At 46.3% G+C, this 27658-nt stretch overlaps 1 protein-coding gene across 1 annotated transcript in view; it reads right to left on the bottom strand.

Annotated features, from left to right (window-relative positions):
* The window catches only part of LOC119455307 (tight junction protein ZO-1), a 212745-nt gene that overhangs the window by 166706 nt on the left and 18381 nt on the right, over positions 1–27658 (bottom strand). Inside the window, exons 4-6 of the mRNA XM_037716704.2 lie at positions 22890–22992; positions 20038–20113; positions 16114–16217 (exon numbers count right to left, since the gene is read on the bottom strand). Coding sequence (XP_037572632.1) covers positions 16114–16217; positions 20038–20113; positions 22890–22992 — 283 coding nt within the window. The remainder of the gene's footprint in view (positions 1–16113; positions 16218–20037; positions 20114–22889; positions 22993–27658) is intronic.

Genomic DNA, 27658 nt, shown 5'->3' with positions numbered 1-27658 from the left:
ATTTTTCTGGGCACCTTCACATCATACACACTTTGGGCGTGAACGAACTTAAATAATCATGCCAATAAAAGCGAGAATGTCCCAACGTGCATTGTAGCTCAAGAAACCGCGACCATGAAAAACAAATAAATACAGTGGAATCTCGATGATACGAATCTCACGGGGTCACGAAAAAAAAATCGTATTCGCCAAAATTTGTATAATCGAAACACCATTAAAACTAGCTAAATTAAAGAGTCGAGAGGTGAACTCACTCAGGCACACGTACAGAAAAAGCATTTACAGTTTAGACCACTTATAACGTAACCGTTTATAGTGCAGAACTGGCTACAACAAGGCCTTTTTCGACTCCCGTTTACCCTCCCATAGAACTCCATGTATACGCATAGCGCTTACAGTGCAGCCGCGTGAGACGAAATTGCGTCTTTCACGGGAAAATCTCGCCGACAAGTGCGGTAGCAAGCACGAGGTGCGCCCACAGATAGGAGAGGAGATCAACGAGGGCGATGCGGAGGAGGAGCATGAGGCGTGGAGCATGAGTCCAAGGGCGATAAACTCGTCACCGCGCGCCGTATGTGCGAGTGAAAGCGCGCGGGGGATGCGCGCCTTCACGGACAGCAAACGCGACTTCCGTTGCGCGAAAGGCCGTGGGGGTATGGAAGGGAGGGAGGGAGGGGGGGCGACGCTGTGCTGCGGGGCTAAATACTTGCAACCGAGCGCAAGGGTAACTGGCGACGCAATCTCCCCACGCGAAAGGAGCAAAGCAGGAAGGTAGCGCGGGAGGAAGGGAGTGGGGGGGCGGCGGTTGGCTCCTACTCTGCCAACTTTGCGCCTGTGCCGGCTGTCGGTGTTGTTGCATGCATCTATCTTGAGAGCGATCTCCTGATCTCCACACAGCTCTGACCTTTGTATGCGCTATGCTTACGCCGCTCAGTTTCCATTGAAGCGATAGACCACACGAACCTTTGCTTGCTGCGGCGGCCGCACGTGGGGAAGTGCGGCGGCCGCAGCGAGCGAAGAGACAAAAAGAAAAGCTCAAAAGCAACAAAAGTGCCACCACTTCAAACTCCTCGCGCCCAGTCGCGGCTTCCGCGCTGTCCGGCGCCGTGTCCGCGCCTCCGCACCAAAAGAGAAAGGGAAAACGCGCGTGACTGCGCGCTGTTTTCTTTCGCAGCCGTCGGTGGGGCGGCGTTTATTCGTATTGTCACGTAATAGTGACGCTGAAGAAAACAGTCGTAAAACTGTGTACGACGAAACTGGTTGTTTATTGGGCGAACCTGTGCCCACAAAAGCAAGGTACACTCAAAGCACAACGATAGCGGCGAACACAGTCGGCGATCGTCGAAAATCTGATCAGCGGCAAAACGCGTCGGCTTTTATACCTGAGTCATCGAAGGTTCTAGATTAACCCCTGATGCCCGTGTGTCTTCCAGAAAGTTCTAGACAATTCGCGTCGGTCACACAATCAGATAACATAAGCGTCGGTGAAAACAGGCAACGGAAAGAAGCATCAATAACGTTCTAGAAACCTTCGACACAGGCGCGTCCTGCGCCAAGTGATAACGTTTAACATTTGTTAGCCGGTGGAAAGCGGCCACCGGTGAAAGATAAACATGTATACGTGTCAATACCCTCCCCTTAAAAAGCATCGTCCCGATGCTACAAACAAATGTGAAAGCGAAAGCAAAACCACGCGTAATAAAGAAGAAAAAAAATATAAAGTAACAAAGTACTCAAGTTCGTCAGCGGGCGTAGAAAGGCTTAAGACACACCACGTGGATGACTTCGGGTCGTGCGCGGCGCTGCTGTGATTGCGAAATGCCGTCTGGCACGACCTCATAGTCCAGTGCGCCAATCCGTCGGATAATTTTGTAGGGTCCGAAATAGCGTCGTAGCAGTTTATCGCTAAGTCCTCGCCGGCGTATCGGAGTCCAGACCCAATCGCGGTCGCCGGGCTGGTACTCGACGCTGCGTTGTCGAAGATTGTAGTGCCGGCTGTCGTTCCTCTGCTGGTTCTTGATGCGCAAGCGGGCTGGCTAGCTGTCGACCTTCTTCAGCACGCTGCAAATAGGTGGCAACGTCGAGATTTTCTTCGTCGGTGACGTCCGGTAGCATGGCATCAAGCGTCGTTGCCGGGTTCCTTCCGTAGACCAGGTTGAACGGTGCCATGTGCGTCGTTTCTTGCATGGCCGTGTTGTATGCGAAGGTCACGTACGGAAGGATGGCATCCCACGTCTTGTGTTCGACGTCGACGTACATTGCCAGCATGTCAGGGATGGTCTTATTTAGGCGCTCGGTGAGGCCATTCGTCTGCAGGTGGTAGGCGGTGGTCCGGCGATGGCTTGTCTGGCTGTATCGCAGGATGGCTTGAGTTAGTTCTGCCGTAAATTCTGTACCTCTGTCGGAGATGAGGACTTCTGGGGCACCGTGACGCAGAAGGATGTTCTCAACGAAGAATCGGGCTACCTCGTCGGCACTGCCTTTGGGCAAGGCTTTTGTTTCGGCGTAGTGGGTGAGGTAGTCCGTAGCTACGATGATCCATTTATTCCCGGACGTCGACGTCGGAAAAGGCCCCAGTAAGTCCATCCCGATCTGCTGGAACGGTCGGCGAGGTGGCTCGATCGGCTGTAGAAGTCCGGCTGGCCTTGTCGGCGGTGTTTTGCGTCGCTGACAGTCTCGGCATGTCCTTACGTAATGGGCGACACTGGCAGAGAGGCGAGGCCAGTAGTATTTTTCTTGTATCCTCGCGAGCGTTCGGGAAAAACCGAGGTGTCCAGCCGTTGGGTCGTCATGGAGAGCTTGCAGAACCTCTGGATGCAATGCTGATGGTACCACGAGGAGGTAGTTGGCTCGGAGAGGCGAGAAGTTCTTCTTTAGAAGAATGTCGTTTTGCAAGAAAAACGATGCCAATCCTCGCCTGAACACCTTCGGCACAATGACGGTCTTGCCTTCCAGATAGTCTACAAGGCTCCTTAGTTCCGGGTCGGCTCGCTGTTGCTCGGCGAATTCGTCGGCACTGATGGGTCCCAAGAAAGTGTCGTCATCCTGGTCGTTCTGTGGCGGCGGTTCGACGGGGGTGCGAGACAAGCAGTCGGCGTCAGAGTGCTTTCGACCGGACTTGTAAACGACGGTGATGTCGAATGCTTGAAGTCTCAGACTCCATCGTGCGAGGCGACCTGAAGGATCCTTCAAGTTAGCTAGCCAACACAAGGCGTGGTGTTCGCTCACAACTTTAAAGGGCCTGCCATAGAGGTAGAGGCGAAACTTTGATGTAGCCCACATGATGGCGAGGCACTCCTTTTCTGTTGTGGAATAATTTGCTTCCGCCTTCGATAGCGACCGGCGAGCGTAACTTACAACCCTTTCAAGTCCGTCAGTCCTCTGCACAAGAACGGCGCCGAGTCCTACGCTGCTTGCGTCGGTGTGGACTTCGGTATCGGCGTTTTCGTCGAAATGCGCAAGTATTGGCGGCGATTGCAGGCGTCACTTCAGTTCTTCAAATGCTCCGACTTGCGGCGTCTCCCACTTGAACTCGACATCGGCCTTCGTGAGATACATCAGTGGCTCAGCGATCCGTGAAAAATTCTTGACGAAGCGCCTGTAATAGGCGCACAGTCCAAGAAATCTACGCACTGCCTTCTTGTCGGCGGGCGGAGGAAAGTTGGAGATGGCCGCAGTTTTCTGAGGGTCGGGGCGCACTCCAGACTTGTTGATTACGTGGCCCAAAAACAAGAGCTCCTGATATGCGAAGCGGCACTTTTCTGGCTTTAACATGAGCCTGGAAGTTTTGATTGCTTGAAGAACTGTTTCAAGGCGCCGCAGGTGTTCTTCGAAGCTTGAGGCAAACACAACGATGTCGTCCAAATAGACGAGGCAAGTCTGCCACTTCAAGCCTGCCAGTACTGTATCCATGACGCGTTGGAAAGTCGCAGGTGCCGAGCAAAGACCAAACGGCATGACCTTGAACTCGAACAGTCCGTCTGGTGTTATAAAGGCAGTCTTCTCCCCGGTCCCTCTCGTCGACTTCGATTTGCCAGTAGCCGGTTTCGAGGTCCATCGACGAAAAATACTTTGCGTTGTAGAGTCGATCCAAGGTGTCGTCAATCCGTGGGAGGGGGTATACGTCCTTTTTCGTGATCTTGTTGAGGCGACGATAATCGACGCAGAAACGTAGGGTTCCATCCTTCTTCTTCACTAACACCACGGGGGACGCCCGCGGACTTTTGGACGGCTGGATGATGTCGTCGCGTAGCATTTCGTCGACTTGTTGCCTTATGGCCTCGCATTCGCGCGCCGAAACTCGGTACGGGCTCTGACGGAGTGGGCAGACATTTTCGTCGGTTATGATGCGGTGCTTGGCGACAGGGGTTTGTCGAACTTTTGACGACGACGAGAAGCAGTCCTTGTATTGCAGGAGCAGAGCTTTTTGTTGTTCTTTCTTATGCCTGGGAAGGTTCTGATTGACGTCGAAAGTTGGTTCAGGTACTATAGTCGTCGTTTCAGGTGCACTGGAATCCGTGAAGGCGAAAACACTGCTGGCTTGAACTATTTCGTCAATGTAGGCGACCGTGGTGCCTTTGTTAATGTGCTTATATTCGGGGCTGAAGTTCGTGAGCATCACCCTTGCTTTCCCTGCACGTAGCTCAGCTATGCCTCTAGCGACGCAAATTTCACGGTCGAGCAGTAGGTGATGATCGCCCTCGATGATGCCCTCCATGTCTGCAGGCACTTCGGTACCGACGGAAATCATTACGCTGGAGCGTGGCGGAACGGTGACTTGTTCTTCAAGCACATTCAAGGCATGGTAACTTATGCTTGTATCCGGTGGTATCGCGTTGTACGTCGAAAGCGTTATCGACTTGGACCTTAAGTCGATGACTGCACCGTGTTGATTTAGAAAGTCCATGCCTAGGATGACATCCCTGGAGCAGTGCTGCAGGATTACGAATCTCGCCGGGTAAGTGCGGTTGTTTACCGTGACTCGCGCTGTGCAGATTCCAGTCGGCGTTATTAGGTGGCCTCCAGCTGTCCGGATATCGGGTCCTTGCCAGGCTGTTTTCACCTTCTTCAACTTGGCGGCGAACGGACCACTGAAGACGGAATAGTCGGCTCCAGTGTCGACGAGAGCGGTGACGTTATGACCATCGATGAGCACGTCTAGATTGGTAGACCGGCATCTGGCGTTGCGGTTAATTCGTGGCGTCGGATCACGGCTGCGTCGGCTTGCTCTGCTGCTGCTACGTCGCGTTGGAAGGTCTTCTTTCGGCGGCGAAGTGCTGTCAAGGCTGTTGCTAGGTGGCGTGCTGATATCTCGTCGTGATGAATCTCGAATCGTCGGCGGCGGCGGCGTCGGAGGATTTTCGGCATTGCGTCGTACAGCAAACGCACCTCCATCGGTTGCTGCCTTTAGTTTCCCGGGTAAGGGCTCGGAGATCGGCCCCGGGTGTAACCGTTGTACTTACGGCGATGCGGCGAGATGTAGCGGCCTGGTGACGGCGAGCGTGAGGATCGTCGTGGTTGCCACTGGGCTCCGGCGAGGTAGTCGGCGATGTCGCGCGGTCGTTCACCTCGATCGGGACGCGGCGCGTTGACGGGGAACCCTCGTAGGCCCATCTCGCGGTATGGGCATCGGCGGTAGACATGGCCGGCTTCCCCGCAGTGATAGCAGAGCGGGCGGTGGTCGGGGGCGCGCCAAATGTCCGTCTTCCTCTGGTAGCTGTGCTGGGCGACGGGCGGGCGTGCTGGCGACGGCGGCGGTGGACGACGGAACTGCGGCGTTACGGGGCCCTGGCGCGAGCGCGGAGGGGGGCTTGACGACGGGCGATGGCGGCGTAGGTCAGCGCTTCCAACTGGGGTTGCGGCGATTGTGGCTGCACATCGGGAACTCCAAGTGAGCGCTGAACTTCGTCTTTGATGACGTCGGCGATAGATGCCACATGAGGCTGCGACCTGGGAAAGAGCTTATGCAGCTCCTCGCGAACGACCGCTCTGATGGTCTCGCGCAGATCGTCGGCGCCTAGCGCTTGAGCGTCGGCGTAGTTGGTCAGGGCACGGCGGTTGTATTGCCTGACGCACATTTCAAGCGTCTTCTCGATCGTTGTAGCCTCGGAAAGAAATTCGGCGACAGTCTTGGGCGGATTGCGCATCAATCCGGCGAACAGTTGGTCTTTGACACCCCGCATCAAGAACCGAACTTTCTTTTCTTCAGACATGTCGGGGTCGGCGTGGCGGAAGAGGCGAGTCATCTCCTCCATGAAGATCGCGATGTTCTCGTTCGGCAATTGCACTCTGGTTTCTAAGAGAACCTCTGCCCTCTCCTTTCGTACGACACTCGTGAAGGTCCTCACGAAGTTTTCACGAAAAAGGTCCCATGTAACCAGGATGGTCTCTCTGTTCTCAAACCAGGTCCGAGCAGCGTCATCCAACGAAAAATAGACATGGCGCAGCTTGTCCTCGTCGCTCCATTTGTTGAACGTCGCGGTCCGTTCGTATGTCTCCAGCCAGGATTCAGGGTCTTCAGCCGATGATCCACGGAAGGTCGGTGGCTCCCGAGGTTGTTGCAGCAGGATGGGGGACACGGGGGCTGCCATTGGGGTCGTTGAATTGGCCTTGATCGCTGTGGTCTTCTCGGGAAGAAGTCCGTACTCCGGCAGAAGTCCTTGCTGCCTACGGCTAGCGCGCTGGTCCTTGGTGACGTTGGCGTTGTCCTCCGGTTTCGGGCTTGGATCGCGGCTTTGCGGGGGCGTTCGCTGCATGAACGCACTAGCACCTCCACCAGATGTCACGTAGTAGTGACGCTGAAGAAAACAGTCGTAAAACTGTGTACGACGAAACTGGTTGTTTATTGGGCGAACCTGTGCCCACAAAAGCAAGGTACACTCAAAGCACAACGATAGCGGCGAACACAGTCGGCGATCGGCGAAAATCTGATCAGCGGCGAAACGCGTCGGCTTTTATACCTGAGTCATCGAAGGTTCTAGATTAATCCCTGATGCCCGTGTGTCTTCCAGAAAGTTCTAGACAATTTGCGTCGGTCACACAATCAGATAACATAAGCGTCGGTGAAAACAGGCAACGGAAAGAAGCATCGATAACGTTCTAGAAACCTTCGACACAGGCGCGTCCTGCGCCGAGCGATAACGTTTAACATTTGTTAGCCGGTGGAAAGCGGCCACCGGTGAAAGATAAACATGTATACATGTCAGTATAAACCGACGCGGATCGAAAATCGATTCGTAACAACTGTTCTCTAGCACGATGCAAAGTAATGGGGCTCGACCGGGACCTCAGAAAAATTCGTATCATCCGGAAAATCGTATTAGCTGTGATCGTATTATCGAGATTCCACTGTAGATAGAATGCTGTATTTTAATTCAACAAATTGAAAGTGTTTAAAATCGTGCTTCTCGTTTTATTTATTATTTATTTATTTATTTATTTATTCAAAATACCCCTAAAGGCCCTCAAAGAGGGTATTACATAGGGGGACATATTGCAGTGACATGTGAATAATAACATAGTGAGTGAAAAAAAAGAAAAAGAAACGCGATCATGAACATTGTCTGATATACAGCGGGTAAGTGAGTAGCAAAAAGAAATAAATACAGTGGGTACGTGGAATAGGAAAACAAGAACAAAGACAAAAGAGAATATATATGCAAAGCCACAATATATTATAATTGGAAATTCTCAGCAATTAGAAAAAAAAAACATAGCATATTAGTCAGCTACAAGGTGACAACAAGAATACACAAACTTAAAATACAGAAAATACAGAGCGCTTGCTAAAATACACAAAAAATCATAAAAAGAATACAGATGCGATATTCCAAGTGAAAAATGGCTACGAACTGGTACAGAAAAAAAAATAAATCGATTAGGTCGGGCAGTCCGTTTAGGCAATGCGCTCAGTGCGTAGCAGCTCCTGAAATTTTGCTATGTTAGTCTGAGTAGCTACATGCGATGGTAGGTGGTTCCACTCAATGATAGTGCGTGGTATGAACGAATTAGCAAAGCGATGAGTGTGACATGTGGGCCGTTTTACTTTATACTGATGATCGCGGCGAGGGAAAGTGACTGCAGGCGCTTGAAATAAATCGCCAGAAAGGATTGGATGATGATAAAGTTTATGAAAAAGCGAAAGGCGGGCTGCTTGGCGACGATGCTATAAGCTTTCCAATTCGGCGCGATCTCTTAGTGCAGTGATGCTCGAATGACGTGAATAATCTGAGAAAATGAAGCGCACAGCACGGTTTTGCAGGGATTCGATATTCTGAATAAGATAGGCTTGAAGTGGTTCCCAAATAGCTGAAGCGTATTCAATTTTCGGACGAACCAGTGTTACATAAGCGAGCTTTCTTATATGTGGAGGGGCATTTTTTAGAGAATGTTTGATAAAACCGAGTGAACGATTAGCTGCAGCAAGAATGACGTCAGTATGATAATGCCACGCAAGATCTGATTGAAAGTGGATACCCAGGTATTTATAAGTAGTAGCAAGTTCTATTTCGACATTATTTAAAGCGTACGATGTTGGTATACGGGCACTACGTTGAGTAAATGACATTAATTTAGTTTTGGATTCATTCAGTGACATTAACCATGTAGAACACCAAGTATTAATACTGTCAAGGTCGGATTGAAGGAGTTCACGATCGGTATTACTGGATATATTACGGTATAGCACGCAATCATCGGCGAATAGTCTAATACGGGAGGACACATTATTAGGCAAGTCATTAATATAAATTAGAAAAAGTAATGGGCCTAAAACGCTACCCTGAGGGACACCTGAGGTTACGTTCACATAAGTAGAATGAGAGTTATTAACGACTGTGTACTGTGTTCTGTGTGACAGGAATTCTTTAATCCACGAGATAATATCAGGGTGTATGTTAAGCTGGGTTAATTTTAGTATGAGCCTGTGATGGGGAACGCGATCGAAAGCTTTTGAATAATCCAGAAAGATGGCATCAACTTGGAAACCAGAATCCAGTGCCGAGTGCAAGTCATGTGCAAAACCAGCAAGCTGAGTGTCACATGAGTATCCTTTGCGGAAACCGTGCTGTTGCTTAAAGATGATACTGTGCTCCTCAAGATAGTTGATGATTTGAGTGTAGATAACGTGTTCCAAAAGTTTGCAGATTGTATTAGTTAAAGAGATTGGGCGATAGTTGAGGGGCAAGGAGCGATCACCAGACTTAAAAATGGGAACTACTCTGGCCACCCGCCAGTCGTGAGGGATGGTATGAGATGTTAATGATTGCGAGAAAAGGGCACACAGAATAGGCGAGAGGCTCGGTGAAATATTTTTTAGTATCTTGTTGTTCAACCCGATATGGTCGGACGCGGAAGAGAGCTTAAGATTGTTTAATAATGAGCAAATTCCCCCCTCTCTGATAGTAATTGCAGGCATCGTTATGTCAGTGCGATTACCAATGAGAGGGCTGGACGTTAAATCCTCACGCGTAAAAACAGAGGAAAAAGCATTATTTAGTAATTGCGCGCTTTCCGAGTCGGATACAAATTCGCCATTAAGATTAGTAAGGGCAATCTCAGGATGGCTGCGTGGGTTAAGAACACGCCAAAAACGTCTCGGGTTATTTATGAGAAGAGAAGGAAGATCGTTTCCAAAAAAGTTACGTCTCGTGGTTTTTAGCAGGGATTGGTATGCTTTTTCGCATAAATGGTAGCGTTTCCACGATTCCGATAGACGATTTTTGTCAGCGTTTCTATAGAGCCGTTTTTTCTTATTGTTGAAGCGCCGGAGCCGATCGTTGAACCACGGTGTCGAGTTGAAACACTTTATTTTTGGGACTGGAATGTGCATGTCTATCAAATTGATAAGCGTGTTTTTTAACCATGTCCAGTTTTCTTCGACTGACTGCCTTGAGTAAACGGCTAGGAATTCATTAGAAAAAGCTAATAACTCTGAATTGATTACATCGAAGTTAGCTTTCTTGTAACATTGAATATACTTGTTAGTAACATGACCTTTCTTAGGTAAGACTGAAAGGTTGCCGATTATAATGTCGTGATCGGACAAACCATCCATGTGGGACAAGTCAAGGCAAATTGCAGGATGATTTGTTAGAAAAAGGTCGAGAATATTAGCAGACGAAGCAGCCTTACGCGTGGGATTAGTGATGAGCTGTGTTAACGAAAAGTCAAGACAGGTTTGAAGAAAACAGTGCTCCTCTGTTAGGGTAGGGGCAGCGGATAAGATTGGCCAGTTAATACAAGGAAAGTTAAAGTCACAGAAAATCAGCAAAATATAGTTTGGAAAGCGATTAACAAGAACACAGAGAATTCTTTGAAATTCTTCAGAGAAAGTGGGACTCATGTTAGGCGGTCGATAAAATACACCAATCAACAACTGGCTGAAGTCGCATTTCACAGTGACCCATACGCATTCTAAAAAAGTGTCTATTGGAACATTTCCTGACATGAACTCTTTTTTAACTGCTAACAGAACGCCACCGCCTTTTTTGTGCTTACGATCACAGCGAAAAATCACAAACGAGGACCAACTGTTAAAAATATGTGCGTCGGACACTGTTTCGTCAAGCCAAGTTTCAGTAAGTATGACTAAAGACGCTGAGCATGAATCAATGATGGATGATAAAGCAATAGATTTGGGGAGCACACTTCTGATATTGGTAAATAAGAAGGTAATGTCACCATCTCGTGTATTTTTGTCTTGAGATTTGTCCAATTATTCTCATTACGCTAGTTTCACATCCATGAAATGCGCTCTTAATATACCTGAACTGTCATTTTATCATTTCAACCCATCTCTCAAGGAACAGCTTATAACACTTCCATTGTACTTATCATGCCGCTCAGACCACAGCCTAAAAATTGGTATGCCGTTTTCCCAAACTAATTTCTGCCAGGATGCTTTCATCCCAAGAACAGGTTTGAATTGAAGCCACCTGCCCTCCTTCACTGCTACTATCCCGTACACTGCAAGTTTCAAGACAGCCGTGTACAACACACTTTTGTAAAGCTTATTGCATCACGTAGTACTTGTTTGCGTGAACCACTTCTTTCTGTGATGCCTTCGGGCCTGGACAGTACGTATTTAAATAAATAAATAAAAAATAAGAGCCTGACTTCAGTGCATGATGTGCTTGGTCGCAGAGCCCAAGGTGCCAATGTTTGCCGATTTCTTTTTTCCACAGTTCTGGGAAAGGTCTATCGCAGAAAACTGGCTCCTTTTCAAAAACAAGGTTGAAACACTAATTGAAAAATATATTCCGACTCGCCTATTATCTTCATGCAATCGGGCTCCTTGGTTTAACTTGTGTTTAAAACGGCTTCTTAACAAGAAAAAACACATTTTTCGACGCTTCAAGCTGACTGGGGAAACCAAAGCAAAAGCTGCCTACGTAGCTATCGCATCTGAATATAAAATGGCCATCCGCTCAGCCAAGCATTACTTTTTTTCTGAAACACTACCAGATCTGCTCACAACTAATCCTAAGAAGTTTTGGAACGTTATCAACGTATGCAAACCTGAAGAAATTGTTCTGAAAACTGACGCTGGATTTCCTGTCCCCCGTCAGCTTTGCTTAACGGCCTTTAACAATGCATTTTCGCTATCTTTTTCTGACGCCCTGATAGATACTTCACCGTCCGCACGTGCCTTTACGTTCCTTGAGATGGAGCCGATTTCGATCGACGTTGATGGCATATAAAACTTGATAAGAAAAGCTAAACTTTTCTCATTGGCAGGTGTTGATAACATAAATTACAAATTCCTTGAGTACTGCAGCGCATTCATCTACTTTCTTGTCATATATTTTTACTCAGTCTTTGCAGAGTTCAACACTGCCGGACGACTGGAAGATGGCGAAGGTGATTCCAGTCCACAAGTCTGGTGATATTCATAGCCCCCTAAACTACTGGCCGATCTCCTTAACTTCCATTCCATGCAAGTTATTAGAGCACATAATCTACTGCAACCTGATTAATTTTCTTGAGTCTAATAACCTTTTTGCGTCACAGCAGCATGGTTTTCGTAAAAATTATTCTTGTGAGACTCAATTATTAACCTTTACTAATGATTTGTCTTCTGCTTTAGACCGAGCTTCAGTTATTGACTGCATTTTTCTTGACTTTGCGAAAGCTTTTGATACCGCCTCACATCGACTACTATTACTGAAACTTAGCGCACTCCATCTTGATTGTAGCTTGCTTAACTGGATTGAATGTTTCTTGCAGAATAGAACACAGTATGTTTCTGTTAATCATCATGACTCTAAATCCTGCAATGTAACAACCAGTGTTCCTCAGGGGTGAGTCCTAGGGCCTCTTCTTTTTCTAATTTATATTAATGACCTGCCTGATTCTGTTACTTCTAATATAAGGCTCTTTGCAGACGACTGCGTTCTGTACTGCGTAATTTCTAATGAGTCTGACTCTGTCACATGTAAGAGGCCGCTTGTGGCGAGAGAAGAGGACGAAGAAGTTCGCGGAACGTTCCGAACGGCGCGAGCGCTCGAGGCACGCGAGCCGAGGTGTAATGCGCGAGGGAGAAGTGACGGAACAGCATTATCGACGTGGCTCTCGAGCTGGAAGGTCGCCTCGTCAGTCATGCTCTGACGACGGGAGAGCGGAGGACCCAGCCACGAAGTCGTGAGGCTGGCAAGGCTCAGGTGTAGCTGTAGTCCTCGGAAACGTCCGGACGAAGCTCCTGGGACCGGCCACTGCTACTCATGGTGGTTCCGGTCTTCTTTTCGAGAATCCCTCTTCCTCGGCTAAGCCCGTTCAACCGATAATCACCGGGGCACCGGGCCGCCACGCAGATCGACGTAGGGCGAAGAACACTTCATTAGGCAAGTGACACGTCAGCAGCGGCTACCGGAGCTCCAGCCACACACTCGGCCAGGTCAACGGAACCGCGAGTCGTCGGCAATTTACGGCATCAGCAACGCCCCGAAAGAACCAGTCGTGAGGCCTAACCCGTCGAACTTCTCAGCCACATCAGCGCCAGCGACCGAGTTACGGGCTTCTACCAAGCTGGACTTCAAGTTGATGGACCGATCACAAGGCAGCTACGATTGAGCGAGGGCCGGCGAGAGCAACGACAGAGAGAAAGGCTCGAGATTGCAGCCGGGAAAATATGAGCAACAGTGACGAACTGAGTGAGAGATATTTATTCTTGTAGGGAGATAGCAGTAGGCCAGAGTTGCCAGACTCGTGCGAGAAACGCCCAGGATTAACATAGAGGAAATTAAGGGCATGTTCATGGATTCACTAGGTTGTATTTTGGTGAACATTTATTTGTTTATTGTGTTTTAGTTTAGTGTGTGTTAGTTTGTGAGCTTTATTTTTAGTTTGAGTTTTGAATCTGAGTGTGATTAAAAATATGCTTGCTGTGTTGCCATGCGTCTTCCAATCCCATCTCTATTAACACCCGCACGCCCCCAAGATCAGTGATAAAAACACATCACAGACTCCTCCATTCTTCAATCTGACCTAAATAAAATTTCTTCTTGGCGTGATACATGGCTAATGAAACTAAACATTAACAAATGTAAAGCAATGAGGGTGTCTCGAAAAATTAACCAGTCCATTTCTCAGGGCTATGAACTTAACGGTTGCCCTCTTCAGTTCGTCGACAGCTACAAGTATCTAGGCATCCATATCACTAATAACCTGTCATGGCAGAAACATATCCAACATGTTATTAACAAAGCTAACAGTACCTTTGGTGTTCTACAGTGGAATTTCCGCTTCACTCTTGTTCCATTGAAACTACTACTATATAAAACACTGGTGCGTTCTAAACTAGAGTACGCTTCACCCATACGGGACCCGTACACTAACTCGTTATGCAGGCCTTAGAATAGGTTCAAAACCGTCAGCTAGGTTTATTCTCTCTAACTACTATCGCTTAGCCAACGTTTCTCGCATGAAGCAACATCTTGACCTACCTCTCCTTTCTACTAGACGTCGAATTTCACGCTTATGCCCGTTTCATAAAATATACTACACTAATAATGACCTAAAAATGGGACTTTTTTCGCCTCCGAACCATTTGTCATCCTGTATTGATCATCAAATGAAGGTTAGGGTGCCTCAGTGTAAAAGCAATGTATACCTCGAAGCCTTCATCCCGAAAACAAGTCAAGACTGGAATCACCTTCCCGCCTGCATCGTCACTATCAGAGATGATGATGTGTTCAAGTCGGCTATCTGTGACCATGTGCTGCATCTTTAGCCATTTTTTCTTTTTCTATTGCCACTCCTCTCTGTAATGCCTGTACAGCCTTGAGAGTAAATAAATGAAATGAAATGTGCAAAATGCTTAGCCGTAAGTCCGAGGAGTGCTCATGCGATGTGCTCGATCACCGAGTCCAAGGCACCGATAAGCGAAATGCCTAGCCACCAATCCGAAGAGTGCGCGCAATGTTCATGGTCGTGGGTTCGAGGATTGGGTGCATAATGTGCTTAGTCACGATGTCCGAAGCTCCGATGCTGGAAAGGCTCATCGACGTGTCTACGGACTTTGCGCGCTTAGTGCTTGGTCGCTAAGTCTGCGTCGCCAATGTTCAGAATGCTTAGCCGCAGATATGAGACGTCCAGAAATGGAGAGATCAGTTACGCTTCTGTGATGTCCGCATCGTGCTCATTTCGACACTCATCAAGATGATGGTGGTTTAGACATTGCAAGGTGCAAAGAACAGACGACGCTCCTAAGGAGCGAACACCAGACCAATGGTGAACTGCGCTGGAGTCGCATGGCGGGTGTGGCCATTCTGAGACTCTGGAACCCTCCTTACCATACCACTTCAATCATTTGCTTTTTGTGCGCTTGTTTCTGTATTTCTGTGCCGTTCTGTAGACATTGTGGCTTGAAAAACGCTGTTTTTTCGTGATTAATGCAAAGTTTTTCACCACCTTGATTAATGCCACATACTTTTTAGAGCACTTCTATGTGGTTATCACTGAAGATTTTTTGGAATCAGATAGAAAAGGAGTTACAAAAACTGAAAACTTGGTTCTCTAAAAATTTATTTTTTGGCCATTTTTTTCCAACGCAAAAGCCGCGTACCCCCTCAAGTCGAGCTAGATCAACAGAGCATTCATCTTAGAAGTCTATCATTTACTGTGTGCCAATACATATCATACCTAAAGAAAAAACAGTGCAAAATAGACGAGGACAAAAAGAAGACAGGCACAACGAACGGGCACTCTTCCGTTGTACCCATCTTCTTTATGTCCTCATTTATTTTGTGCCGTTTTTTCTTTAATTATGTCACACCAACTCACCCACATCAAGCTACAATACATATCACTTTGGTGCATAGATTGATTGATTGATTGATTGATTGACTGATTCATTCATTCATTCATTCTATTGATTTCACCAAAAGGACGAAGGGGCCGAGGATAAAAGCGACAAGATCTTGACTAGCCCATGGCCTCCCATATACATTGACAACAGGGCAAGTGCACATAAAAGTGGCGACAGAGAAGTCACCTTTAATAGAGCAGTTTGTCATATCCTCACTTTCAGTTTCGGATTGTTCTGACCGCTTGCGCCATGCTGCGCTCAACCTTGTAAGTGTACTGCGCCGTGTTCCCCTTTCCATCTGTTGTAATAAACGTCAGTCTATGTATGGTCCTCGTCCAAAGGGAGTTTTCTCTTTTTCTGCAGCGCTCCACACCCTCGGCCGTCCTGGCCGCCTCGTCGAGACAACACTTCAAGTTTTGGAAATACAACACAATTGCATGTGCCGCTGAAGATCACGTTGCTGTTACTCAATTTGAAACGCCTGCACCAAAACTGAGGAGTTGACTCCACGTGACCTCCTTCTATGCCGCTGTTATGTCTTTTAGAAACACTATGTACAAAGCATATACAAAGTAAACTGAATTATTTGGACAGATAGCATTCAATTCCAGATAGAGAAACAGAATTTATACAAATTATAGATTATAGATAAGTACCACTTGCATAAACTGGGACATGTTGAAGGATGGTAAACATACGATAATATTGAACACTCTCCATTGTTCTCACAAACAAGGTGGCTGAAATAGCATGCAGTGTTCATGGCCACATAACCCAGCCATCTCTGGAACCTCATAAGAGTGCCTCACCTTGAGCACGACGTCGCCTTCTTGCAACGTGCCGTCCCGCTCGGCCACAGACCTACTGCACACTTCCTTGACAAAGATGCGGCAGCCAAGCACAATGCCAAAATCTGCAGAGAAGGGTTGGCTATAGACCAAGCTGCTGCCCCACTGCACTCAAAATGAATAAACCTGAGAAATCATCACGCTGTTTTAGAGCTCACGGCAGCACAAAAGCATCACTCAGTGATCTCCAATTACCACATGCTGTTTCAACTCAAGACACCCTGTATGTCTCACTGCACCATCACCGGCCTTGCCCATCATTCTGTTACTGTAACAGACTGCTCTTTCACACACTACGTCAAGTGCCTCACTCTACCCCTCAATTGTCGTCAGTGACAGGTAAAGAACGTATGAGACCAAAGTGTGCTGTACTGTGATTGCTCTCTGTGCGTCTGGAGAGTATTTCCCATGCGGATGGCCAAAAAAGCGCACCAACAATAAATTATGGGCACAGACAGCCACAGGGACAAAAGTCCCAGTGAAAACACTTTGTAGGACACTGAAATGATGCCTCAATGTCTGTGCACCGTTTCAGAGACAAATAGGACATCCACCAGACGTTCAATTTTGGATATCCTACAACGGACATCCCAAGGATTTGTACATGACTCTTTTTTGGCTTGCACATGAATAGTTGTCTTCCAAGTGGCTTTGTCTTTGAGTTTCCTCAGAATTATGTTTTCTCGTATGTTCGAATTATAATCTGAAGCTATCATGCCTGCAGCTCACATGTGCATCATGCTTTGCATATTTTCTGACAAAATTTACTTTCAGAATGTCAGCTATAGTTCAGAATGCTCCTTGTGCATGACAGAAGGCCTAGAGGAATGAGAAGTACACTGCTCTTCTGTGAGCACACATGTATGCATAGTGCGTGCATACAATGTATCTGACCTTACCGTGTGGGAGTTCTGTCCACTGAATTTGTCTAACAGTGTGTGCTGTGAAGGTAATATTCATTACAGCAAACACTGTGCAAAAGGCCCTGATTTGTCCATGAAACATCGGCAAATAGTCCTCATGGTGCCCTTTGCAGACACAGAAGGTGCAACCGAATGATGTTGCAAGGGTTGTCCACAAGACATATTCAACACATCCCTGGGATATCCATGTCCTGGTTACGGATGTCCAGTGGATGTCATTGCAGTCACTGGGAAGACACAGGAATACAGGGAACTTTTCGTGAAGGGATTTGTAGGTGGATTGTTTGTGTCCCTATAATCTCCCGAGAGCAGAGAAGATGCACTGCAGAGTGCATTGCCAACAACTCCAGGGTCAGTGCCAGCACAGCAGCTGTGCAAAGTCAAGCAAGGAGAGGGAGAACCAAACGGTGTGATTCACTCCGAGAGGCTTTTGCTACTGCATTTTTGTTACCCACCAGAGATAGTTAATACAGAGGACAAGAATGGGGCAAAGGAATGGAAGATCTATGAGCACTGTAACTGTCTCACTTTCCAGTAAGAAGAATAAGGGGAAGCTAGATTTTGTTGGTTAGTTACAACAATAAGAGGCATTGTCCTTTTGCTTTATGCGGTTCTCACTCTCCAGCGGAACTCTCCTTCCTGTGACCGTGGCAACCATGAAAACAATATGGGGCAATAGAATAGAGAGAAGGGAGAGTTAATAATAAAGAAAGACAGAGAGATAAGATGACATAAGGGGGATAAAGGGGGGGGGGGGGAAAGGGAGCAATGAAACTATACATCCACTTGTATCTGATCTGTGATCCATATTGCCAATTTCATCTCGATTTACTTGTCATGTTCATGACAGGTACTTCTCATAGGAGAGACAGAGCGTGCAAGACAATCAGGCACAGCAATGCATTCTCGTCTTTTCTGCCGTGATGACACACATTTCTCCAGCTCACGTTGCCTGACTGCCCTCGTCCTCGACCGAAACCTTCCGTCACAGCACACACTGCAATGAGCTAGGGGGTATGACTTAACCAGTACACTGAATAGAATGCAAGGACGAGTGTTCTTCACTGAAAATCATACAAATAAGATTTGGCACTTACCACTGCTCTGTTCTTGCTCAAATTTCACAGGAAGGTAACATTTTATACTTCGAATCATTCACTCCAGCACTTGGTACAATTATGTGCCCGGTTTCAACCCTCAAAGGGGCACAATTATGTGCCAATTTGAGGGTTGAATTCTATCGCAAGAACTGCGCCCCTATGGTCAATCTTTTTTTTATTGCAGTTTCCAGTAGTAGGAAATGATTTAAAGCTCGTGAATACAGCAAACATTGATTGCAGGCAATATTTTGCCTAAAAAACGCCTTACTTGCACCAACAGTATATACACAAATACAGTATACAGTAAGAGATCGAGAAAAACGTCTAGCAAAATTTATGGCTATCAATTTTTTGTTGCAAAAACATGTTTCATCAGAAGAAGAAATGTGTCAGAAAGAATTTGGAAGAAATGCTTGAGCAGTCGCTGCAAGAAGAGGCACAGCATGCGGCCATACCGAAATCATGACTACGCACACTTCAGTTAAAGGAATACTCAAGCAGCAACCGAAAGGGGAACCACAACCGAAAGCAATGAAAAAGAAAACGGATTGGTATCTCTCAACTTTGACTGCAACGTGCCACCAGAAAGGCAAGAGCCACGACCGTAGAAAACGATAGTAGTATCTCATTCACGCACGCCTTGGAGGTAGCAGATGATGCACACGCGACCACATGATCGAGCACTGGGAGGTAAACAAGTAGAATGGTGCACACCAGTGAACGAAAACCCAATTTCAAATGACTTTGAGTGACTCCAGAGAGATGGAAGCCCCACCACAACCATTGGTGTCACATACACACAAAATATCAAACATAAGATCGGCCCTGTATGTGTACGACAAAAACCCTTCGGAGTTGCTTTCGTCTAGCTGCTGTAAAGGCGGCGCTAGTATAAACTTGTGTCGCTGCCTGTCGGCAGCTGTGGAAAGTAGCCCTTCTGGAATAGCTGCCACATATTCCAGAGCAGCAGGTAACATGCAGCAACCCTCCTGGAATGGCTGCTTTCCAAGTCTGTGTTGTTCATGTGCACGGTAGTTCGTGCTGCTCACCTAGAGCTTGCCTTACGCTCAATGGCGGCCAGTGTCTTAATGGATTTATGCCATTTGTCCGCACGTCGTTGATTTTCCATTGTGGCAACAATGACCCTGACAATACTTGAAGCTTTGACAGTGCTTTAAGCATGTGTCTCGTGAACTTTGTATGACGCTGTTTGGGGAAGTGAGGTTGGAGATAACTTGTCAATGCATTGCATTGTGCGAAAATTCTTTGCTGAATGTGCTTCTTAGTGAAGTGGGTTTTGAGAGGGTATGGTGCAATCGATGAAAGACAGTTTGAGGAGAGCTCTGGGAAGGTAACTGCTAAATTATGGTCACATGATCAAGGCCCCAACTGATATCTAAACAATTATAAACGGTAGACCACTTACGTACTCATTTCCTACACCAGAGGCATTTCTTTGGGAGCATAAAAACTGAGGAAAGGTGCAGCAAGCATGACAACTATTGGAAGTGGCTGCCTCTTCTGCCCAACTTCCACATTCTGCACACCTCATGTGCGTGATCGTAAGCCGCACAAAAACCTTGACGAGACAAGTGCTTGTGCTTCACTTGTTGTTTGTTCCTCGTTTTCCACTAACTTCGTGTGCCACTGTGCCTGCCACAGTGCAACAAAACGATGAAATCATTACTTTAAATTGCCCTGTGCCACCTGTTTTTGGTGCTGCCTTTGTAACCTGGGGATGGCTGGGCTAGTCAAGCTGATAAAATGCAGCTTTCTTTCTCGCTATCCTCACCATTTAGGTCCATCCTGTTGTGTACTAATGTGGCGAAATAAACCAAATCACAAATATCAAAATAACGCACCATCTTTCTTCTTGGCTCTTGTCAGGGTCACACGCACAGACTCTGCATGGCCCAGGACAACACGGCGCTTGATTACCTGTGCACAGGTTCAACAGAAAAATGGTGCTGCAACGAACTGTGAAGGAAACAGTGCAGCCACTAAAATCTGCAAACAGTGCCTTGGCCTTACAAAACATTTAATTTGTGGGACTATCAAAGCTTTCAACATATATCCAAACTTTGAGATAATGAATATAATGTATACAATAAAGTGTGTCCGTAAAGTCATGGTGCACTTTTGACCGGTAACAGGAAATCAATGAAACAAGATAGAAATGTAAAATCTTCACCAAATAAAAGGAAAACTCCCCAAGTTTCATACCTGTTCTGTGCAGTTTGATGTGGCCTCCATTTGTTGCCCTACATACATCTAAACAATATTCAAGTTCTTCCCACACATGGTTAAGGACGTATGGTGTAACATATTGAATAACGTCTATGATTCTCTGTTTTAAATGATTAATGTCGTTGATACTCTACACATGTTGCTTCACATAACCCCAGAAGTAAAAGCCTAATGGCATCATATCCGGGGATCGTGGTGGTCATGGCTTGACAGAATCCCTGCCTATCCACTGCTGGGGGAATGTTCTATCCAGAGACTCACGAACAATGCTGGCGTAGTGTGGAGGAGCACCGTCATGTTGAAAGATGACACCTACTGGAAATTATGGCACTGTATACAATTCCAACATGTCAAAGTAGTTGTTTGACGCCACAGTCTGCTCCGCTAAGAAAAATGGGCCTATCACTTTATCATGTGTCAGGCCACACCACACGTTCACCTCGGGGGTATTATGTTCGTACTCAAGATAAGCACGAGGATTTTCAGCAGCCCATATTCGGACGTTATGGCGATGAACATGTCCACAGACATGGAATGTCGCCGCATCACTCTACACAATCTTCTGCAGAAATCGTTCATCATTGTCGATCTCATGAAGCATATTGCAATCACGAATCACAAACGCAATCATTTGGGTCTATCCGCCAGTTTGATAACGTGCAACAGCTGCAATTTGTAACCCGAAAAACGTTGACATTTCTTTAACACCTTATGAACTGTAGTCTTGCTTAGGTGTAATTGTCGAGCACACGCACACATAGATTTCTTAGGGCTCCTTAAGTATCTCTCCCGTATAGCCTCTACAGACTCGTCACTTACCGATGGCCAACCAGAATGGGGTTTGTCCAACAAACTGCCTGTATCCTTCAACTGCTTATCCCACTGATTAAATGTTATTCCCATGTGGTGGCGCTTCATTGCACACGCGATGATATTCACGTTGCACTTTGGTCACGTATTCAAATTTAGCAAGCCACAGAACACACTGAACTTTTCTCTGTACCCTCCACATCTCGACTGGCGTGGAAGTGGGCTGATCTGCTGCTGCGCAGTTCATGGTGCTGCATCATCACCTGTGTGGGCACACCCTTGCACATCATACTATGGAAACTTGGAGAGTTTTCCTTTTATTTGGTGAAGAAGATTTCCCATTTATATCTTGTTTCATTGCTTTCCTGTGACCAGTCAAAAGTGCACCATGACTTTACGGACACACTGTATAATATAGTGTCATAATAAATTGTTGGATAAAATGAAATAAGTCTAGCATTTTGGTGACCATGTGCTTTATTTCAGTGGGTTTTCTACGGCTATAACAAAACTGAAAAGGCAAGATCAGAGACAATATTGGTTACAGCAAAGCACAATATTTGTTTGCATGCAGCTCAAAGTATATATTTTGGTAGCAAGGATGTCATGAACACTAAGAGGAATTTGAAACAGTACATTTTGGACACGCATTCACATCTTGGCGAACAGCTCAGCTTGGCTGGCATACAGCCAGCAAGCCAATGTGCCAGTCCCATGCGATCACACGAATCACACAGTTGCATATTAAAGACAGTGCAAGACATGTTTGTAATTTAGCATTGTTTAAGCACCATGTAGCAGCACAGCAAACTGCCAACAAGTGATCAAAATCAACGGGAAGTAGGAACATCATGCTAGTGTTTCTTTTGCATACACCTAATCTTGATTTTTATATTTTTTTCTAATATCATTGTGTACACCTACATAAAATATTAGACATAGCAAAGGTAGTTTCATGTCAGATATTACTTTAATATAATTATGTTTGACAGCACAGTAAACCCTCATTGATTAATTGATCTGCCACAAAGGCGAGGGTAGGGTCTTTGTTGAACTAGTGACATAAGCATAAGCCCATATTACGCGGCGCAAAGCATAATGCAATCAACACACTGTCATTACTTCTGCACTGTGGCAGTTGAATCAGGCTCGCTCGAGGCTGGCCCGGTTATAGGTGAATAGCATTTTGAGGAAGGTTTGCACTTAGTAAAGAAAATAAAAATATTTGGACGGACTGATGTAACGACACAGAAGGTCATGCATGGCAACAAAAAGGAAAAGAAGAAAATGCATATGCCAAGCAAAGTTTTATTGAAAAAGAAAGGCACGCTTATGCACCAGTCTAGGTGAGAGACACAGGGCAATAACCAAGCTACATGCGTAGAATCTGCGTACATGACAAACAAGAACTACGAAAAAAAAAAAGAGATTGTCCGGCAACGAAATTTGAGTAGTACACAAGTATGCCCCCATTCAACAAAAATCTAGTCGGAGCTTTGCATTTGCTTGTTTTCCTCGATCTCCTTTGTTGTTGCATCATCTCTCTATGCCAAACCACAGAGATCATTGATTTTCATTTGGGCTGTGCCCACTGGTTCCCCTGTGCCAGACATGCTGGGCCCGACAGCACCCACTCTAGCTGGGAAAACCTCCTCACCAGGTTAACGGTGCGGCCGCATTCCCGCAGAACTTGGACAGCAGTCGCATAGTCCACATTCTCCAGTGACAGCCCATTGGCACTGACCACCCGGTCGTTGATCCTGAAAAGAGGTGCAGCACACACAAAGCTTACCAGATGTGCTGGTCATGGAGAAAGAAGTATTTTAGGAGGGAAATCTGTCCGGTCACAACAGCCGCGTGGGTGGTGCAATAGCACCATGGTTTGGCGAGGAGGAAATTTAGTTTTCACTGCAACACGACAGATGATGCGGCAGGATCGTTCCCATCGTTCACATGCTTTTCTACGGGCGCGACGCACAAAAATTTCGATATCGTGCCATATTTTGTAAATTTTCCCAGATTTCAATCCATAATGGCAAGAAACATAAGTGAGGACATAAGTGATGCCAGACGGCCTTTAACCTGCGAGCTTTAGTGCACAGTGGTGCACCTTTCACATTAAAAGTTTGAGAACTTCATACCGATAAAGTTTCGGAATTGAAATCCATGCACTCGGCAGTTTCCGCGGCCGCTGCGAGATGCCGCGACGCGCCCGCTCGCCATCGAAAAACCCTTGAAACTTTGTGCTCGGATGGGGCTCCTTACGTTATGCAACTCCAGGTGCATGGGGGTTGCCACGAAATCCAGCCTGAGTATGAAATGTTCGCACCGAAATGTCTTTTCAAGCATGAAAAAGACATTGTAGACAAAATCCAGAATGATTCCCGGCACCGGTGGTAGTTTTGATCGGCGGTGCATGACAGCACGAAAAAATTTCGGGGGGGGGGGGGGCTCCAACATGCCCCTGCCAGTAGCCATTTTCAACCGTCACACAGTTGCAGCAGTAGAGAATATTGCCTCGCACGAAAAAGCGAATTGCCTGACGGTGCAGCACCTGTGTCGAAGAAACAACAGATTGAGCGGCAAGAAGCAGGGCAAACGATGGGTCCTGGTGCTGCTGGGAAAGCATATCAGTGGTGGTCAGCAGTGATAGGATAGTTGAGGGAGCTGACAGAGAAGCCACATCAGGTGTCATTGATGAACGGGAGAGCGCGTCAGCATCAGCGCACTTTCGATTGGGACGGTATACGAGACGAATATCATATTCTTGTAAGCAAAGTGCCCAATGGCCGAAGCATCCCAATGGGCCTTTCAAGGAAGAAAGCCAGCAAATGGCATGGTGGTCAGTTATGATGCCGAAGGATGGCTGCAAATATAAGGACTTAACTTGCCCAGTGCCCAGATGATTGCTAGGCACTCCATTGTGACTGAGTAATTCAACTGTGCCTTCTTAAGGGTATGGCCCACATAAGCGATGGCGTATTCATTACAGGCGGCTTTTCACTGTGCCAAGACCGCACCAAGGCCAATGCTGGTTGCGTTGGTGTGAACTTCGTGGGCGCAGTTGGATCGTAATGTCGAAGAGTCAGCGGAGAGGTCAACAAATGATGCAACTGCACAAAGGCTCCATGACATTCAGATTACCAGGTGGAAATGCCTTGGCTGACAGCAAGCAGATTTGTCAAAGGTGCGATGATGGTCACAAAATTGTGCAGGAAACAACAAAAAATAGGAACACAGGCCTATGAAACTGGCTTTGATAGATGTAGGCTTGGGATACTCTGCGACTGTGCAAACCTTGCACAGTCGCAGTCGTCCATGCCGTCTTTTGAAACAACATGACCCAAGATGGTTAACTTTCGAGCAGCAAAGCGACACTTCTCGAGGTTGAGCTGTAGGCCGGCAGAAGTGAGACAGGCCATAACATTGCACTGCATTGGCCATATATTGCTGTATATGGCAATAATGAATACAACAAAGTAACACATATAACAAAGTAATTTCGGCTCCCCTTCAACTTAGTTATAATGAGGCTCAAGTACTGAGACGAGCGGCAGCCGATGGTGAGTCACATGAGTGGTGAGAGTAGAGCTCTGCACGGGCCTGGGCCGGCCCGAAAGGCCGGGCCGGGCCGTCCGAAGCGTTTTTTTGGCGGGCTCGGGCCGGGCCCGGGCTTAAAGCCACGGGCCCGGGCCGGACTCGGGCTTGAATCCACGGGCCCGGGCCAGACTCGGGCCCGCTCATTAAAGGACTTAAGTCGGCCTTCGAGCACACGCAACCGTTATGCATTACATGCTTCAATGCATTCTGTGCCAAGCTGAAGTCACACGTGAAAAATGACTGTCATCATCATCATCAGCCTATATTTATGTCCACTGCAGGACGAAGGCCTCTCCCTGCGATCTCCCATTAACCCTGTCTTGCAATAGGTGATTCCAATTTGCGCCTGCGAATTTTCTAACTTCATCACCCCACCTAGTTTTCTGCCGTCCTGGACTGCGCTTCCCATCTCTTGATATCAATTGTGTAGCTCTAATGGTCCATCGGTTATCCATCCATGGCCTGCCCAGCTTCATTTTTTCCGCTTAATGTGAACTAGAATATCGGTTATCCCTGTTCTCTGATCCACACCGCTCTCTTGACTGTATATCTTATCGGATGACTATATCTTATCGAAGAAAATAGTAAAACAGTTGATGTTCTCATTTTAACAGCCGAGCTGTTTCAGCTGGGCGCAATGTGTCTGCTGAATCCAAAAAAAGTGTGCCGATCCTGGTAGCAGTGTAGAAAGGGTCCAAGCGCAATGGCACATACACCTGTGAACTAGCGAAGCTGAGCCTGGATAAGTCTAGCTAAGAATAGTGGGGACTACTTAAACTTAGTCAGTCATCGATAGGCAATTGATAGCCAATCAATAGCTAGTCGATAATTGATCAATAACCAATAAACTCCGGAAACTTCTGTAGGTGACTTGGTAGTGCTTAGGCTAGCCCAAATACGTGGCCAATATCTTGCGATAGAAAATCAAAAGCCAATAAATAGCTCATCGATAATCAATCAATTATAAATAAATTACGGGGAATGCTGGGGATGACTTGGTAGTACTTAGCCTAGCCAAAAAGCCAGGACTAGTTAGGTGCCCATCAGGTCCGCTGTCTCTTTAGCATTGCGCCGGCAGTGCTACCCTATTTTTATTTTCCACAAAAACAAACATTGTTTCCGCGTAAGGAAAAATAAATTATACAAAGAACCACTCCTCAAACCATTTCCATGTTACCGCTTTTGCGATTGCACTATTACCAGTGTCGATACTATTGCATTATTTTAGCGCTAAGGCCAGTTACTTTTGTGCTTCAATGCATAAAACAGCGTTTTCCTCAAAAAGTTAACTGGAACGCCCATTCATTTCGTCGGACACTTTGAAAATTAATATCTCTAAACTGGTTCAGTCCTGAGAATTCATTCCAAGTGGATACGCCTTGCGAACGCAGCAGCTATAATTCGTAGATTGAAAGATGTGCCGTAAAATGAATAATTAAAAAGTTAATTAGCGTAATTATGTTAAATATTCAATTACACGTTTTGACCATTCATTAGGCCAGCCGCGTCAGAATTAGCTTGGAACTACATAAAACAATTATCCTCCTTAGAGCGTCGTCACATTAATGCGAACACAAGAAATCCTGAGATATGGTCAATTCCATACTTCAGGATACTCTATAAGCATCAGTCGTTAATACATAACCTACCATTCACTTTGAACAAATACAAAAATGTCGATAATTCAGTAAGAAAGAACTCAGCCCATACGTTGGTAGCTTGTAATATATCTGATGTGATTATTATTCTGCCTTCGTGTATGGCTCTGAGTATATAATGTACACCCTGTTTCGTTTTATTAGCCAATGTTAATCTGGTAAAATTCAGTCTCATGCTATGTTGTATAGCTGGTGTTGCCTTGTTTTGTATAGCTAGTATTGCTATTGTATACTTTATATAGGCTGATGATGATGATGATTGCTATTGTAGTGTGGTTTAAAATGCATTCTGTTAAAACTTTTCCTAATTCTCTTAACTCGCCGTGACGGAAATATTCTGTTTTTCCGTTCATAGCTATTTCGTCCGTGAGAATTCCAGCGACAGCTGGAAATATATGTGAATTATTGTACATGTGCGCACACTGTTTGCTGACGTACTATTGCCTTGCGTGGTGTTTCGGGTCACGTCAAGCTACGTATGTAGCTTTTAGTCCAAAATGACCGTCAAGCATGTAAATTGGAGAATAAATTGATTTGATTGATTTCGTCGGACACTTTGAAAATTATTATCTTGAAACTGGTTCAGTCCTGAGAATTCATTCCAAGTGGATACGCCTGCGAACTCAGCGGCTATAATTCATAGATTGAAAGATGTGCCGTAAAATAATTAATGAAAAAGTTAATTAGCGTAATTATGTTAATTCTTCAATTAGGCATTCTGTTTTCTCTTGGAAGTAATGACCTCCTCATCGAGTAGTTTAGATCAAGGATTATTATATAATTGTGCAATCTGCAACAGGCAATTTTTAAAAATTTGGTTCAGCTAAAATGAAACACCCTGTATATTTGCATACTAAATGACATCATAGAACCATATCGTACAAATCAAGGTAAGTGCATGGGCACCAGCGGAAAAATAGCAGCACAGGCAATGGGCCGGATTACTGATGTTCCCGTGGGAGAAACAAAGATTTCGGCCTTTTATTGCTTATATACTGCAGCTGATTAAACCTTGAGAACGTGAGGCTGAAAGATACAGTACAATCTGTAAGTAAAAAAAGATTTTTTTTTCTCTTACAGGCCGGGCCTGGTCACGCACACGCGGGTGCTAGCTAAGCTTAGTATTGAACGCCCGGGCCCGGGTCGGGCCCGGGCTTGGAATCACGAG

Source organism: Dermacentor silvarum, chromosome 6 (genome assembly GCF_013339745.2).
Source record: "Dermacentor silvarum isolate Dsil-2018 chromosome 6, BIME_Dsil_1.4, whole genome shotgun sequence".
Taxonomy (NCBI): domain Eukaryota; kingdom Metazoa; phylum Arthropoda; class Arachnida; order Ixodida; family Ixodidae; genus Dermacentor; species Dermacentor silvarum.
This window is presented reverse-complemented; position numbering and strand designations above follow the sequence as displayed.